This window comes from Xenopus laevis, chromosome 4L, assembly GCF_017654675.1.
Source record: "Xenopus laevis strain J_2021 chromosome 4L, Xenopus_laevis_v10.1, whole genome shotgun sequence".
Classification (NCBI taxonomy): Eukaryota; Metazoa; Chordata; class Amphibia; order Anura; family Pipidae; genus Xenopus; species Xenopus laevis.
In genome coordinates, this window is record NC_054377.1 from 131474396 (window position 1) to 131490406 (window position 16011).

A 16011-nucleotide genomic window follows, 5' to 3' on the forward strand; every position below is an offset into this window, starting at 1 on the left:
GGTGCTGAAAGGGACTGAAACTATATGGATGCTGAAAAGGATTGGTACAATAGCAGTTTGTGGTTGCTGAAGGGTTAACCTGATGAAAGGTGTGCCCCACTGTTCTGCTTACTCCCTCACTCTGGGACAATGAAACAAAATGCTAGAGGAAATTCCAAGACTCTCTCCACCCCCCCCCAATCCCAACCCACTGCCTCCCCCCACCCTAACTTCTCTCTCTCCGTTAATTATCTTCGGCTCATAGCCCTGGAGACTAAAACACATAGCTTTCATACACATGTGGGATCTGGAAATTTACAAGCCCCCTATTAAAAGAAAACAGTCAGGAAATGGGGAGCAGATCACCTCAATTAGTTTGCTGGCAAGGTGTGAGGGGAGCAGGGAGAGAAGTGTGAGATGGGATACGCCATGTTCCAGCTCTCTGGTGACTAATAGGCTGACTCCCCCAAGGGGATTTCATCGCAGAAACTTTCATTTCGTCTCTTAATGCTTTATCACTACCTCTCCCTGGGAACACGGAGCTCAATTACAAGCTATAAAAATGAGGTTATAGGGCTGTTCCAGATAACAACTGATTCTCTGAATTGCATTAGTGATGTGTGAGGTGGGGAGGGGAGTAGCTGATGGTGCAGATAAGACACAACACTCTCCTTCCCCTAAATCTTTCTGATTGATTCCGATCAGGCAAAACTTTACAAACTAGCAGCTACTTCCAGCACTTTCTCCAGTTTCCATGCACAGCTAGCGCACCATATGACTGTCAGTGAGGTCACAATACAGGCACCAAATGCTCCCTGCTCTTAATCTTAATGGAAATGTATGCTGAGTATTACAAATTACGATGCTTTTATTTCATATTTACATCAGGGATAGGGAAACCGTGGCCTGCCAGATATTGTTTAACTGCAAACCCTTCTGTGTTGTTGGAATGGAAGGGCCACATTCTGGACAAACTTAATTAAGGGTCTCCAAAAGACCATAGGAATTTCTACATTTGTATGCTGGAATGATGATCCCGACTGATATCTATGTACTATGTATACTGTATTTGTTGCTCCGTTGAACAGACAGCTTTGGAAATGTCATCTGCCAATGCTTTGTTTGACTAGTTGACCAGTGATGGGTTGTTGGCCTGCAGAAACAACTCAAAGGCAGCCATACTGTGTATGGTTTGTCATACAGTATCTCATTGGATATGAAATGGGATCATGTTTGGACAACTTTTGACAAGTCACACAAAAAGCAGCACCATACAGGGATTTACACTACACTGTTTGTTGACCTGATTTCTAGATTGACCTGTGAGTTAAGTTGGAAATGCTTAACGGTTTAGCCCACAGGCAGATGTATTAGACCACAGAGGATATTGGGACTTAGGGTAAGGTCATACCTGGAGATTCGGGGAGATTTAGTTGCCCGACTAATCGCCTCTTCTTTGGGGCGACTAATCTCCCCAAACGGCTTCCCCCTGTCTTCCGCCTGCTAGAATGAGAAATCACCTGCAGTGTGGCACTTGCAGTGTGGCACTTGCAGCGCTTCGTTTTCCAAATTCACCCGAAGTTTCCTTGTGAGGCAATTTCGCGCAACTTCGGAAAACGAAGCACCGCGAGTGCCATGCCGCAGGCGATTTCTCATTCTAGCAGGCGGAAGACAGGGGGAAGCCGTTCCGGGACATTAGTCGCCCCAAAGAAGAGGTGATTAGTCGCTGGGCGACTAAATATCCCCCAATCTCCAGGTGTGACCTTACCCTAAAGGAGGAGCTACAGAGGCTGATGCTTCACACCCACTTGCTAATTGTATGGAATACATTTGTAAGAAATGTCTGCAGGAATAGTTAATAAAACATAAAATTTAAGGCAATGTCTGACTAAATTCTATACTTCTGCATTAAAACAAAACCTAAGATATTTGCTTGGCAAGGTTCTGGATACTGGCACTTTCTCTACATGTGGCCAACCTATGCTGTGAACTAATTACTTACAACAGCTGTAAGGCGCTGGTTGGACTGGTATACATACTCATTGGGTGGGAAAATGTCCATGAAGGGTGCAATGAGAGATATGAGCAGGCTATAAAAAAGCGGTAAATGCAAAATTCCTGGGCAAAATTCCCAACTACTGACCACAAAAGAATACCAAGATAAAAAGTCATTTTTTCCTGTAACGGAACACTGACATCACATAATATATCACCCTCAATAGAATCATCAAGATTTGAAAAGAAGAAGGGCCTGTGGGCTGCTAATAGCAGAGGAGGGAGAAGAGAAATAAACTGAGTCACAGAGGAGAGAATAAAGCATTTGGCAAAGCACTGCAGAGAGGATGCCAGCACACTGGGGTCTTTACAGTGGGTGTCTTGTCTGTGTATTTAGAAGCAATACAGTGTGTAATTCAGTGCCAGATGGACTGTGTGTGATATGAGTTTGTTGGTAACCCGAGTGCACGCTGGGCAGACTTTAGAAAAATCCCCATTTATCTCAGCATACATGCACAACAGGAGCATACTACTGTGTCACCCCACATGTTCACATTTTGGCCCTACATCAACTCAGGAATAATAGACCTGTAATGGCACTGCGGAGGTAAATAACAATACAGTATACAGTATATTAATCAAGTGGAAATAAGAAAATGTTCAGGTACCTGAATATATACACACAGGGAGTGAGATATTAGGACCATTATATCCTCAGTTTTCCTGCAGAATTGTACTTACTATGGAGGACTGCATATGCTAGAATACATTTATGGCTTACAGAATATAAGAAAACCTAAGATGTGGCCTCTGCTATGTAGAAGGCCCATGGGGGGAAAAATATCCTACCAGCATGGGAACAAGTAGCCATGACAGGCTGGGAAGACCATTCTGACTGCTGTGTTACTTATACAGGTTTGGGACCTATTGCCCAGAATGCTCAGGACCTGTGGCTTTCTGGATAATGGATTCAGGGCTGGAACTAGGGTAGGCAGAAGAGGCACTTGCCTAGGGCGCAACTAAAGGGGGGGTGCTGGGAAGGCACCTGCTTTCTGCCTACCCCTAGTTCGCTGCTCTCCCTCCCTCCGGCACTGTCTACCCTCCGGCACTCTCTCCTGCCTTCCTCCTCTCCGGCAATCTGTGCATGTGCGCACAGTCTCAGTCAGCCAGTCGGCTTGGCCCGGCGCTGAATGGATCTTACCGTAATATGGATCTTCATACCTTAAGGCTACTAGAAAATCATGTAAACATTAAATAAACCCAATAGACTGGTTTTGCTTCCTGTAATGATTAATTATATCTGAGTTTGGATCAAGTACAAGTTACTGTGTTATTATTACAGAGAAAAAGGAGATCTTTTTTAAAAATTTGGATTATTTCATTATAATGAATTCTATGGGAGATGGCCTTCCGTAATTTGTAACTTTCTGGACAACGGGTTTCCGGATAACGGATGCCATACCTGTACCAAGAAAGCATTGCCACAGTCAAACTGCCTGGGGTGTCACAGCCCTAAATAGTGGCTGTGTAGAAGTGTCAATAATACCGGTATGGGACCTGTTATCCAGATTGCTTGGAACCTGGGGTTTCTCTGGATAATGAGCCTTCCCTACTTTAACCTACTAAAAAATAATTTAAACATTAATATATACCAATGGGATTGTCTTGCCTCCAATAAGGATTAATTATATCTTAGTTAGAATCAAGTACAAGGTGTTACAGAAAAATTAAAATATTTAAAAATGTGAAATATTTGCTTAAAATGGACTATATGGGTGATGGCATTCCTGTAATTTGGATCTTTCTGGATAATGGGTTTCTAGATAACAGATCCTATACCTGTCAAGGCATAGGTTAAACAAAAAAGAAAAATAAATATTCAGTGTTTCCGCAGAAAAAAAACCCCAGGACAATAAAAGGTAAAGTGGCTCATTAGCCATTTTATAATGAACTGGCCAAAATCCCAATTAGAGTGCATGATTAAATCTCACTCAATCAGTTTCACATGTTCTAGGCCGATAATCACATCTGCCAGTGTTTCCTGACAATGTATGTGGGAGATAACTGGACAACAGGAAGTGACAGTGTGTGACCTTCATCCACTTCCTGTGTGTGTTCAGATTGATTTAAATGATAACACATCCCGTCTACTGTAATGTTCTGCAACTGGGCTGCCTTACTTAAGATATTTCTTCTGTATGTGTGTCTTCTATCTTCATAACCACTGTGGCTAATGCAATAACACAATAACTCCAAATGACTTTACAACCAATGCCATTTTTTATTTTTTCAACATGGGCCACAAGCCTTCCGAGAAGCGTTCAATTTGTTTATAAATCGGGAGCCATTTTTAGTTCTGTAGCCATTATGAACTCACCTTTATGAGATGGCCGCTCGAAGTCCCCAGGAATGCTACTGTGTAACCGCTGACATTGGCCACAGCCACAGAAGTCAATCCCAGGCCTTGGAAGAGAGGTGTGGCGGATAGAGGGCGAGTGATGGACAGTGGGTGTTGGAGATGAGCCGCCCCACAGTCCAACTGCTCCTCCTGCAGCTGCAAAAAGAAGAGAGAACAGTGAACGGGAATGAAAAGCCTCCATGAGTCAGCCCTGATTCCCCACAGGCACACACAATGAGAAATAGCTTAAAGGGGAAGTTCAACTTTAAGTTATCTTATAAAATGTTATATATGACCTATTCTAATCGCATTTTCAAATGGTGTTCAATATTTATTAATATCAAGAGAATCCCCAGGTTGTAAAGAGTGGTTATCTAAAGTAGAAGAAGTTAGACAAATGGAAGAAATGACTTGTTTAATTCATAACCAAAGTCAGAAATATTGGACAATCTGGCATCCTTGGGTAGAATACATGAAGAAAATAAATTAAATATATATTTGGATCTATACTTGTAAGAGAAGTGGTGATTATAAGTATAGATAAAATATATGAATTTCTAGTAGATGTTGGTTTTAAGTGAAGAAACAAATGACTATTTCTTTAAGATATCTGTACATAATGTGGAATGGAACCACACATCACCCTCTCCTCCCCTGTTTTCCTTTCTGTATACCCCTTTCCCCCATCCCCTTTTTGTATTTTTATATATATATATATTTTTTTGTATTTGTTCAAAATTGAAAAAATAAAGAATTGATAAAAAAATATTTATTTTGTACCTTTTTGTTAACTATTCACCTTCATATTCTTGGTCTTTTCAGGATGGGAGGTGAGGAAACAAAGGAAAATAAGGGGAATTGACAGGGTATCTTTAGGTCTATCGCTGTTTTTTCTTTTTAATTAATATTTCATTCTGATTTCAATACTGCTCCCTGGTAGGTAGGGTAATTTACCCAACATTAAATCTGACAGCTGCAGAACAATTGTAAAAAATACAAATATATAAATGAAGGCTAAATCCTATGAATTCTGCTGTGTACTCATAAAAGTATTAATCGGGCACAAACTTGTTAAAGAGGTGGTTCACCTTTAAGTTAACCTTTAGTATGTTATAGAACAGCCAATTCTAAGCAACTTTTCAATTGGTCTTCATTATTTGATAAGTTTTTGAATTATTTGCCTTCTTCTTCTTCTTCTGGCTATTTCCAGCTTTCAAATGGGGGTCACTGACCCCATGTAAACAACAAATGCTCTGAAAGGCTACAAATCTATTATTAATGCTACTTTTTATTACTCATCTTTCTATTCAGCCCCTCTCTCTCTATTTATATTCCAGTCTCTCATTTAAATCAATACATGGTTGCTAGGATTTTTTGGATCCTAACAAAAAACTAGAGAGCTGCTGAATAAAAAGCTAAATAACTCAAAAACCACAAATAATAAAAAATTAAAACTATTTGCAAATTGTCTCAGAATATTACTCTCTACATAATGCTTCAAGTTAATTTACAACCCCTTTAATTAATCAACCATTCATTATCAAACCCAGTTCTGTTAAAGCCATTTTAACCTTAGGTAACAGAGGTATTTTTTACTTTTTAACCCCATTACTTCTGTTTTCTGAATATTGTGTTAGCAGCCAATTAAAGGACCTGCTCACAAAGTGGATTATACTGTATGTATCTGGTTCCACTGAATATTAACAATAAAGCAGCTCCCAATAATATGAGTACATATAAACATGCAAATAAAAAGGTGTATGTGTTGCAAAGGCTTTTTAGGGTTGGGGCAGACGAACAGATTCGGGGAGATTTAGTCGCCTGCCGACTAATCGCCTCTTCTGCGTGGCAACAATCTCCCCGAATTACCTTCCGTATACTTGAATGAAGAATTGCCTGGGCTATGCACTCGCAGCGCTTCGATTTCCAAAGTCACCCGAAGTTGCCTCACGAGGAAACTTTGTGCGACTTCGGAAATCGAAGCGATGCGTGTGTATTAGCGAAGGCGATTCTGAGCTCTATTTTCACAATTTTGATACCAAACCAAATCTGAACCCTTATTTGCATATTCAAATGTGAGAAAATCCAAATAAATGCATCATACAAAAAAAAAAATACACACTCAAGATTCATTCATAATAAAATATTTTATAATATGGTAGGATTTGCCTGGATCTTGAACTTAATTCTGGATTTGGTGTATGCCTGATATATACTGTATATACTGTATACATTTATACATACAGTATACTTACTGTTTTTCAGAGTATCATTATTGCAGAAAAAAACACTGAAAAAAGAATACATGTATATAGAACCGCACACTACTGCAGCCATGTTGGATTTTGGCAAATGTCAAACGTTTGTGAAACAGATTCCACTAAAGTCATGTAATGCAACAATATTTTTGGGATTCTGAATAGCGAATTAAAATAGCACTAATTATTCTCAGCTAAAAGGCAACTAACTGATGGCCATTTTAACCCTTTGGGTGCTAGGCTGCATTTGACAGGCGTCAGATAGTACAGTTAAATAATTATGAGCTAATTGTTTCTGTCTGGAGTCTCTAAGATAATTACTACAGAATTCTGGGCCAATGCCAGCCAGACTTTGTACCCCCTCTGAGTATGTCTGGGGGACACACATAAAGTTTGTAATTAATGTGTAGAGAACAGAGCAAGTTCACAACATTCCTTTGCACGTAACAGGCATTCTTTTGGCGTGTCGCACGCACCCTACTCTCTTTAAAAGAACGTGACACTGCAATGACCGTGAAAACAAATGACAAGGGTCCAGAAATGGAAACTAGCAAGGTCCCTTCCCTTAGCAGAGCCTGTAATTAGCACATATAATACAGAGCATTATGCAATGCTTACCATGGAAGCAGAAAGGAGGGAACCCTACGCTATGCAGTCCAACCAGAGATAAGTTCTCCTTTATAAGTAGAGAGAACAATTACACTTCTGAGTATCTTATTCCATTATCGGTCACTAGAAATATAAAAAGCAAAATAAACTGGATACCAATCAGACACAGTGGTGGATTAATGAGATTTGAGGCCCCTAGGCTACACGTTCCATAGGCCTCATAACCATACATCTGGGTGCATACTCGTGCCTTGCCTGCCTTCTTTTCCCAGGTGCACCGACAGTACCCGGCAACAAATAAAAATAAGTATTAAAATATTTGGAAAGAGAATTAATAATATAAAAAGAACTAGGTGGGCCCCTAATAACACTGGACCCCTAGGCTATAGCCTAGGTATGCCTATGCATTAATCCACCACTGGTCAGACAAACCACTACACTATGGCCATTAGAATAGCAAACACTGGGTTATTTGCAAGTTATTAATATATTCTGTATTGTGGGGCTATCTCTTATATAATGGAAGAACACTCTTAGCTGTCAGGTTCCCCATTTGGTTTGGATCTAGCAAAGCATTTGTATGAGCAGATCAACTGCAATCTCAGAATAAACGAATCAGTTGAAAACGTATGAATGAATAATATTACACCGTTGGTGTAATAGAATTATCTTAATCAGTCAAAACTGTTTTGCAGATTATACTTTTGAATCAGAATGACAGCTCCCTTTTAATCTTTTTTCAATGGGAAAAATATCCGATCATAGCTTGTTTCTGAGAAACCTGTGCAGCCTGGGCTTAATAGTTGTGTTTGTAAATCAATATTCCAAGAAACTTTTTCTAACAAACCTGAAAGAGAAAGTCTCCTAAGGAAGAATCCCCACTTTCATGTTTGGCATGTCTAAAAGCAGGATGCTCTCTGTCTCCCCAGTGCCTCCACTAACCAACCCCCTTCTCTCAGCCCTGGGAAACATTCTGACTAAATTTAGAAAATTCCATTGTACTTATGTTTTTTTTTAATAGGATTTCCAAGTCCCCCAGCTTTGCAGAGTCTGGGGTATGTGATTATAGAGAAGGAACATCAGTTTTGAAATGTGTTTGTTTGTTGCAAACTTCCTGGGAAATGTCTAAATCACTGTCAGACCACATATCTCTTGCATACTCAGGAATTCCTATATTGTAAGGCCTACAAATGATGCTTAGTCACGTCACTTGTGTCACAATCACTTGAGTATTACATAAAACAATGGACCCCCTACTTTTACATGGATATTTGAACTCACTTTAGCATTCCTTTTTCTGTACAGTTCTAAACAGTAATGGAACAATCACAGTAACTTGTTTTTTTTACAATAGTATTTACTATGTAAATGTTTAGAGCAGAGAGCAATATTTATCTTCATACTTGAATATATTCCTATGAGTCGGAGCAGCCACGAGTACTCTGATGACATAATATTTTTCTAAGACTGTAATGTTACATGCCTCTGTGCCCTGCAGTTGTCACATCAGAAGAAATGAAATAATACTTGCTCAGCTTAATATAGCAACACATTTGGAGAAAGCAGCTCTCAGACATGGTACTACATTTACTAGGTAAAGATGGCCATACAAGGGCAGTTTTTTTACTTCCAAACGACCGATTCCAGAATGTTCCCATAATATCGATAACCTATCGGATGGTTGATGGTGTACGAATGATCGTCGGACGAACGATTGTCTCCACGTTATCGTTCGCAAAATTGATCGGATGAGTTTAAAAATTTTACTCGTTCAGGGATAAAATCCCTCTTTGCGCATGTCAGGATTGTAGCACAAGCCAACGAACATATACGGAACAACGAACATATACGGAAGGACCCAAATGCTCTTTGCTGAAAGCTTCATTTGTAACTGTATGAACGATGTAAAGAAATAAATTGGTGCTGACTGCAGGAATGCAGAAAAGTTTATATCAAAAACGATATAAGTCCCAAGGCCTCTTAAAGTAAAAACAAATTAATTTATTGATATTCACATTAAAACAGTATCTAGTACATACCACCCCACATATCCCACCTTACGCGTTTCGCACCCTCCGGCGCTTAGTCATAGGTGTAGTCATAGGTATCAATAAATAAATTTGTTTTTACTTTAAGAGGCCATGGGACTTTTCTGCAGTTCATTGCCTTTGGAACTGGGGCGGGTCCCTTCGGCCTAGCTAAATAACTATATGGACTCCCGACTTTGAATTGATATATCTGACTGCAGGAATATCACCCTATCACCTCATATGTGAAACAAGTTTATTATGCCATAGCAAAACATAAATCCATATGTCGGCATGGAGCAGGGAAGGAGAAACTGATTATATACTACAGACAGTGACACAATGCTAGCACCACTCTTCATTTGTTGAACAACGTTCATTCGTTCACGAAGCAAACAAAACTATTATATCTGTTCATATTATTGTTCTCCGTGGATGGCATATCGTATGGTAAAATAATAGTCAGACGATAGTTTCATGATACGATTGTTCATGGCAGAACGATAAAAGTATGCCCGTGTATGACCACCTTAAGACCTTACTGACGGCTGATTATGATTAACTAATTATTATATTTGGTACATGACCACATTTCCAAAGTGTCTTCTTATTCTCCAGTGTTTAGCTAGAGGGCCACCAGGCCTGTACAAATGCTTTTGGTGAAACTGCAGAACAGACTTTAATGTCTTCCAGGTCTAATCCCAAAAGGCAACTTTCACCTGGTTATTAGTCCTGCTCTAAATTCTTCAGGCCACTTCCAAAACGTTCACCAAGATGACAAAAATATTCCTCCCCTAGCTGGCTGTCAAAATGCAATGAAGCCTGGTTATTTGGTTAGCTCTAGCACTGTCTGCAGCCTGACATCTCCACTACAACTATGTTGCACAACCTACAATAATGGGGGCAAAGCCTAAGCTCTTCAAACAAACACTCTTGCTGAATATAAGGGAAGTATGAATTCTCTTTTGCATGTTTCTAAAGTCGGTAACATTCCATGCTCCAGCCTGGTGGGAGGAGATGGTTGATGATCAGAAGCAAATCTACACAGCAGAGCGATCCAGTATGATAGTGCAAGAATGAGGGGACATTGCCTTGTATACATAATTCTGGGTAATGAATCAGTCGGACAGTCTTTGGAAGACACCTTGTATGCATCTGAAAGACACTTTATAAGCTTTAAATGGAAAAAATCTACAGTTATGTAACATGTGCTGATTGTAAGCTCTTGCAACCAGGTTTCTGATACTAGGTGGAATAAAACACTGTTTTAGTCTTGTTCTGAACACACACCCTTTGTACAGTATTCCATGCAAGCCATAGTATTTCATGTTTTGTGTCTAAAAAAAAAAATTAACCAACTAACCTCAAAAAGTGCTGAATTCATAAAGAAGCACCCAGTCAAGCTGCAAACTCTTTCACAAAACACCCAGTGCAGACTTGGCAAGATTCTCACCCCAAGCTCATCAATTCATGTGGCAATATTAGAAATGTAATGAAGATAAAATGGTCATTCTTGACCTTCTTGCATAGGTTGTTGTGTGATTTCACCACTCCATGCAAGTATGGACCTGCACCAGGCATGATAGTCATGCAACCCAGAGGAATAAAGAACATTATCAACACCAACAAGTAGATGGTACTTCTGGTTGTTACACTTCGTGTAACATTGTCTGGGAACTGTGAGTACTGAGGGCCAACAGCAGTGAATGCTGTATCGTCCTAACAAAGCCAAAGAACATGAAGAGGACATAAGAGCAATAATTTCAATAGAGTGCTGCTGTATGTAGAGATTTGTATGACAGCTTTATGTACTTTACTATCTTTCATGCACAAAATCCTGCCCTTTAAATAGATACTGAACTACAAAGGCATAGTTTGATCCATGCAGAGAACATTCCTTCTCGGCATATTTGAATTTATAAACACAAATGAGAGCTGCTATCTATCATATGGCAAGTGTCGATATATCAAACTTGTTAAGTGTCCAGGGACATTTTGCCACTGGGAATTTGTATGACATATGAATTGTGCTAAAAGCAGTCTAAGCCCCACACACCATGCCCCACATGCCTAACTGCTATGTTTATTTAAGTGCTACTTCATTTTAAGCACTCCTGTTCATTAACTGTAGCTCACAGGGTGATAACAGACGTACGTATTCTGGTGCAAGAAGCCTGAAAGAGAAAGTCCAAACCAGGGATTTTCCCTGGAAATTAAAAACGGTAGCACAGTTCTATCGATAGCAAAACAGTCAGCTCCATTGGTTGACGCTGCCGATTCAGGCCACACTGGGCGTTTTGGGGAGATTTGGTCGCCTGGCGACTAATCGCCTAGTTTATGCGGCGACCGATCTCCCCAAACGCCTTCCCTCACTCTGTGCCGGCTAAAATGAAAAAACGCCGGTGCTAATCACACGTGGCGATTCATTTTCCGAAGTTTCCCGAAATTTCCTCGGGCTAATTCGGAAAACAAATCCCCGCATGTGATTAGCGCCGGGGTTTTTTTTTATATCATTTTAGTCGGCGCAGAGTGAAGGAAGGCGTTTGGGGAGATTGGTTGCCGCAAGAACGAGGCGATTAGTCGCCAGGCGACCAAATCTCCCCAAAATGCCCAGTGTGGCCTGACCCAAAAGGGTGGTTTACCTTTTACTATGATGTTGATGTTCATATTCTAAAACTATTTACAATTGGTTTTAATTTTTTATGGTTTTTGAAATATTTACCATTGTCTTCAACAACTCTCCAGTTTAGAATATCTTCTGGCTGATAGGGTTCATTTTACCATAGCAACTAGGCAGCGTTGTTAGGGCAGAGACCAGAGTTGCCACCTTTTCCGGAATAAAATACTGGCCTTCCTATATATTTAACCTTTTTCCTTATTAATAACATTAAAAATAAGGTAAAATACCTGCCAGTGGCAACCCTAGCAGAGACACACGTGGAAATTCGGGGCGATTAGTCACCCGGCGACAACCCGGCTCTTCTTCGGGCGACTTATCTCCCTGAACTGTCTAGAATCGAAATCGATGGCGGGATGGCACTCGGAGCTCGTCGTTTTACAAAGTCGTCTGAAGTGGAAACTTTGGAAGACTTCGGAAAACAAAGCAATCCGAGTGCCATCCCACCGGCAATTTAGATTCTAGCCAGCGGGAAGATAGTTCGGGGAGATTAGTCGCCCGATGAAGAGGTGATTTGTCGCCAGGCGACTAAATCTCCCCCCGAATCTCCAAGTGTCTCTGCCATAAAGGAAAGACTGGAAGATGAATAGGAGAGGGGCTGAATAGAAAGAAGTAATAAAAAGTAACAATAATAATTAAATTGTAGCCTGACAGAGCAATAGTTTTTTGGCTGTTGGAGTCAGTGATCCCCCCCCCATCTGACAGCTGGAAAGATGCAGCAGAAATAAGACAATTCAAATAACTATAAAAAATTTAAAATTAAGCCTAACTGAAAATATGCTAAGAATAGGACATTCTAAAAGTTAACCTAAATGGGTTGTCCAACATTTAGTATGACATAGAGGGTGACATTCTGAGACAATTTGCAATTATTTTAATTTTTTATGTGTGGTTTTTGAGTTATTCAGCTTTTTTACTCAGCAGCTCTCCAGTTTGCCATTTGAGCTGGTTTTAAGGGTCCAAATTACTCTTGCAACCATGCATTGATTTGAATAAGAGACTGGAATATGACTAGGGAAGGGTCTGAATAGTGAGACAAGTAATAAAAAATAGCAACATTATGTTTTCGATGGGGTCAGTGACCCCCATTTGAAAGCTGGAAAGAGTCAGAAGAAGAAGGAAAATAATTAAAAAACCATAAAAAAATAAATAGTGAAGACCAATTGAAAACTTGCTTAGAATAGGCTATTCTATAACATACTAAAAGTTAACCACCACTTATATGAGGAATTAAGTGTAAGATACTGCCTCGCTCATAACGAAATCAGTCTTTCATGTTCATCCTAAAGGCCACACAGAGTGTAACCGCAGCTCAATGTATACAAGTAATATATTAATCTGTGAAATGTAAGATTTATTCTTTAATTTGTACACTGGAATTTTAATTCATAACATGCCAATATCACTCCGGAGCTAAATGGGTATTAACTAAATGACTCCGCTATAAAGTTATCGGTGTCTCTTTGAGTGTAGCCCAGACAGAGCTTAGCTGGGATTTCCTATCTGTGGCTCGGAGAAGAGGAAGAGGGCTCAGTTCATTGCACGGCGAGGGAAATGGGGGCGCACAACTGCGCAGATCACATGCCGGCCCCACACGCTGAACTCTCCAGGATTTCCAGCCACAGATGTTTCCAGTTGCGTGAATCTATCAGGCTTTAGCAATGCACAGACTCATTGGAAAGATGCCCCCTCCTTCCAGGCTGCAGCTGTCTGCAAATCCTGCCAGGGAGACGAAGAGAAGGGAGTGCGGCACAGGGGCATGAATGGCTAATTCTGGCACCGGCACAGAAAGCTGGACATTGGGTTACATAATCTCCCTAATGAAACAATTTAGAACACAGACACCGCCAATTTGTGCTCAGTCTTCTTTCCAACAAATGTTTTTTTTAGCACTATAAAGGCCATTCGTTCCAACAAACTGTATTCATGCGGAAAAGCCAAACAGAGCACTATAGATTTAAAGGGGCAGCATACCCAGATAATGATGACTTACAATCATTTTAGTATTCTATAAAATGCTTTTTAAAATATAATGACATTATTTTTGTTAAACGACCTGTCTGTTTGTGTTTATTTCTATCAGTGGTGTAACAAGCAGGTACCAGTCTCATTGCAAAAAACTATTTAGAGGGGCCCGGTGCATGGACACTCGTAACCGCCAACTCCCGCTGCTGTTGTCGTCCACTCCCAGTCCAGTGGTAAGAAAGCAGATGGGAAGGTGGACTTCATAACTTTCTTCTTTAATTTCATAGCTAGAGAAGGAGCAGAACCCATGGTCCCAGCCCCAATTCCCCGCGACTGTGGAGTCTGCTTTCTCTATAGTTAAGCTAGTGATTCCGTTAAATGAGAAATACCATACTGCTTATTCAATGACAACAGACTAACAGTCCTACCTCCCAACTGTCCCTTTTTTGCGGGACAGTCCCGATTTTGACAGCTCAACCTGCAGTCCTGGATTTGTACAGAAATATCCAGACTTTCTCTTTGATCTCCTGCACTGAACAGCCAGAAAAAGATACAATCTTTATAAAACTCAATTGGTTTTTGGCAGCTAGCCCAAAATATCTTCCAGGTGCAAATAGTTACTTTTGTAACAATGTAAGATTAGCAAAGAAACAATTGTAACTATTTAAGATAAGCAGGTCTCTTGGGGAAACTATTATGTGCAGCTTAAAGGGCAATTCACCTTCATTAGCAAAACACAAATAAACCACAGAAATGTGTTCAAACTTTAATAACCTTCCAAATTTTGTAAAATGAGCATGGTAATTAGGGGTGTGGCCATAAAATGGGTGTGGCCAAAATCTTTTTATCCCTCTTTACATTTCCAAAATGTTGGGAGGTATGTGGTACAGCCACCTCTGGGCTGCTTGTGATTCACATGAATGGATCATACATGATCTGTCACTCATAACTGGTATTTTTCAGCCAAAAAATAAAAAATTTTTTAGAGTCAGCACAGAGGGGAACAGCCATTTCTTCATAATCCTGAAAGGGCTCATATACAGTATGATCACAGCAGAAACAGCAGTTGTGCAAAAATGTCGTCGTAACAAATGACATCCATTAGGGCAGAGACACAGGCTGCTATTTCGGGAGATTCGTTGCCCAGCGACAAATCGTTTCTTCTTCAGGCGACTAATCTCCCCGAACTGCCTTCCCGACAGCAGGATGGCACTCGAATTGCTTCTGCTTTCTGAAGTCGACCACAGTTTCATTGTGAGGCAACTTCGGGAGACTTCAGAAAACAGAAGCGATCCGAGTGCCACCCCGCCAGCGATTTACATTCTAGCCGGCAGGAAGGCAGTTGGGCAGATTAGTCACCCAAAGAAGAAGCGATTTATCGCCGGCGACTAATCTCCTGAAATAACAGTGTGTGTCTCTGCCCTTAAAGGTACTTGCATCCAAATATGCTCAGAACCAGTGTGCCTGCCATGCCTTTTGTATCACACACGGGTACATATTGATGCAGGGCAACCTTGGAGAAACCGCCACCTTCAAGCTGGCAGCAATTCCAGGGTTTCCTCTACAGGTCCCTCTACAATAAGTGCAGCAGACCTGTGCCCTGTGAATAACCTGGTAATTTAACTTGTGGGTCAATCAATAAACTGGTACATGTGGACATTTTATGCCAGTCAGTGACCCAATAAGTCATTGGTGGGTCTCATTTTCATTCTGGCCAACCAACTTTGATGTAATCGCAGCAGAGGCTGATTATCTAAACTAACCATTGTAAGGGGCCTCAAGCACATAGATCATCACACAGTACAGTTAGAAATCGATCATATGTAAAAAAAAAGTATGAGTGTGGCCCACAATACACATGGCCAATCTGCTGCCACCCAGTAGTCTTGTAGAACTACAGCTCCCAGCAGAGCAGTAAAGTAAATGGCCAGAGCCATGTTGGAGCAGAAGTACTAGAGAAAGTGACCAGTGTGAAACAGTGACCTTGCACTTGCCGTATTATGTAACACTCACAGCTTGCACGCCTGGCAGCACTCTAGTCTCTCCCCATCAAGCAACATGGCAGCAGGTGCAGTTGAGACAGAGCACACACAGCACTGATAG

At 40.7% G+C, this 16011-nt stretch overlaps 1 protein-coding gene across 1 annotated transcript in view; it reads right to left on the bottom strand.

The window, feature by feature from the left end:
* plxnd1.L (plexin D1 L homeolog) overlaps positions 1 to 16011 on the bottom strand; it is an 89279-nt gene that overhangs the window by 53963 nt on the left and 19305 nt on the right. The window contains exon 2 of the mRNA XM_018259056.2: positions 4352 to 4528. Within this exon, the coding sequence (XP_018114545.1) occupies positions 4352 to 4528 (177 nt within the window). The remainder of the gene's footprint in view (positions 1 to 4351; positions 4529 to 16011) is intronic.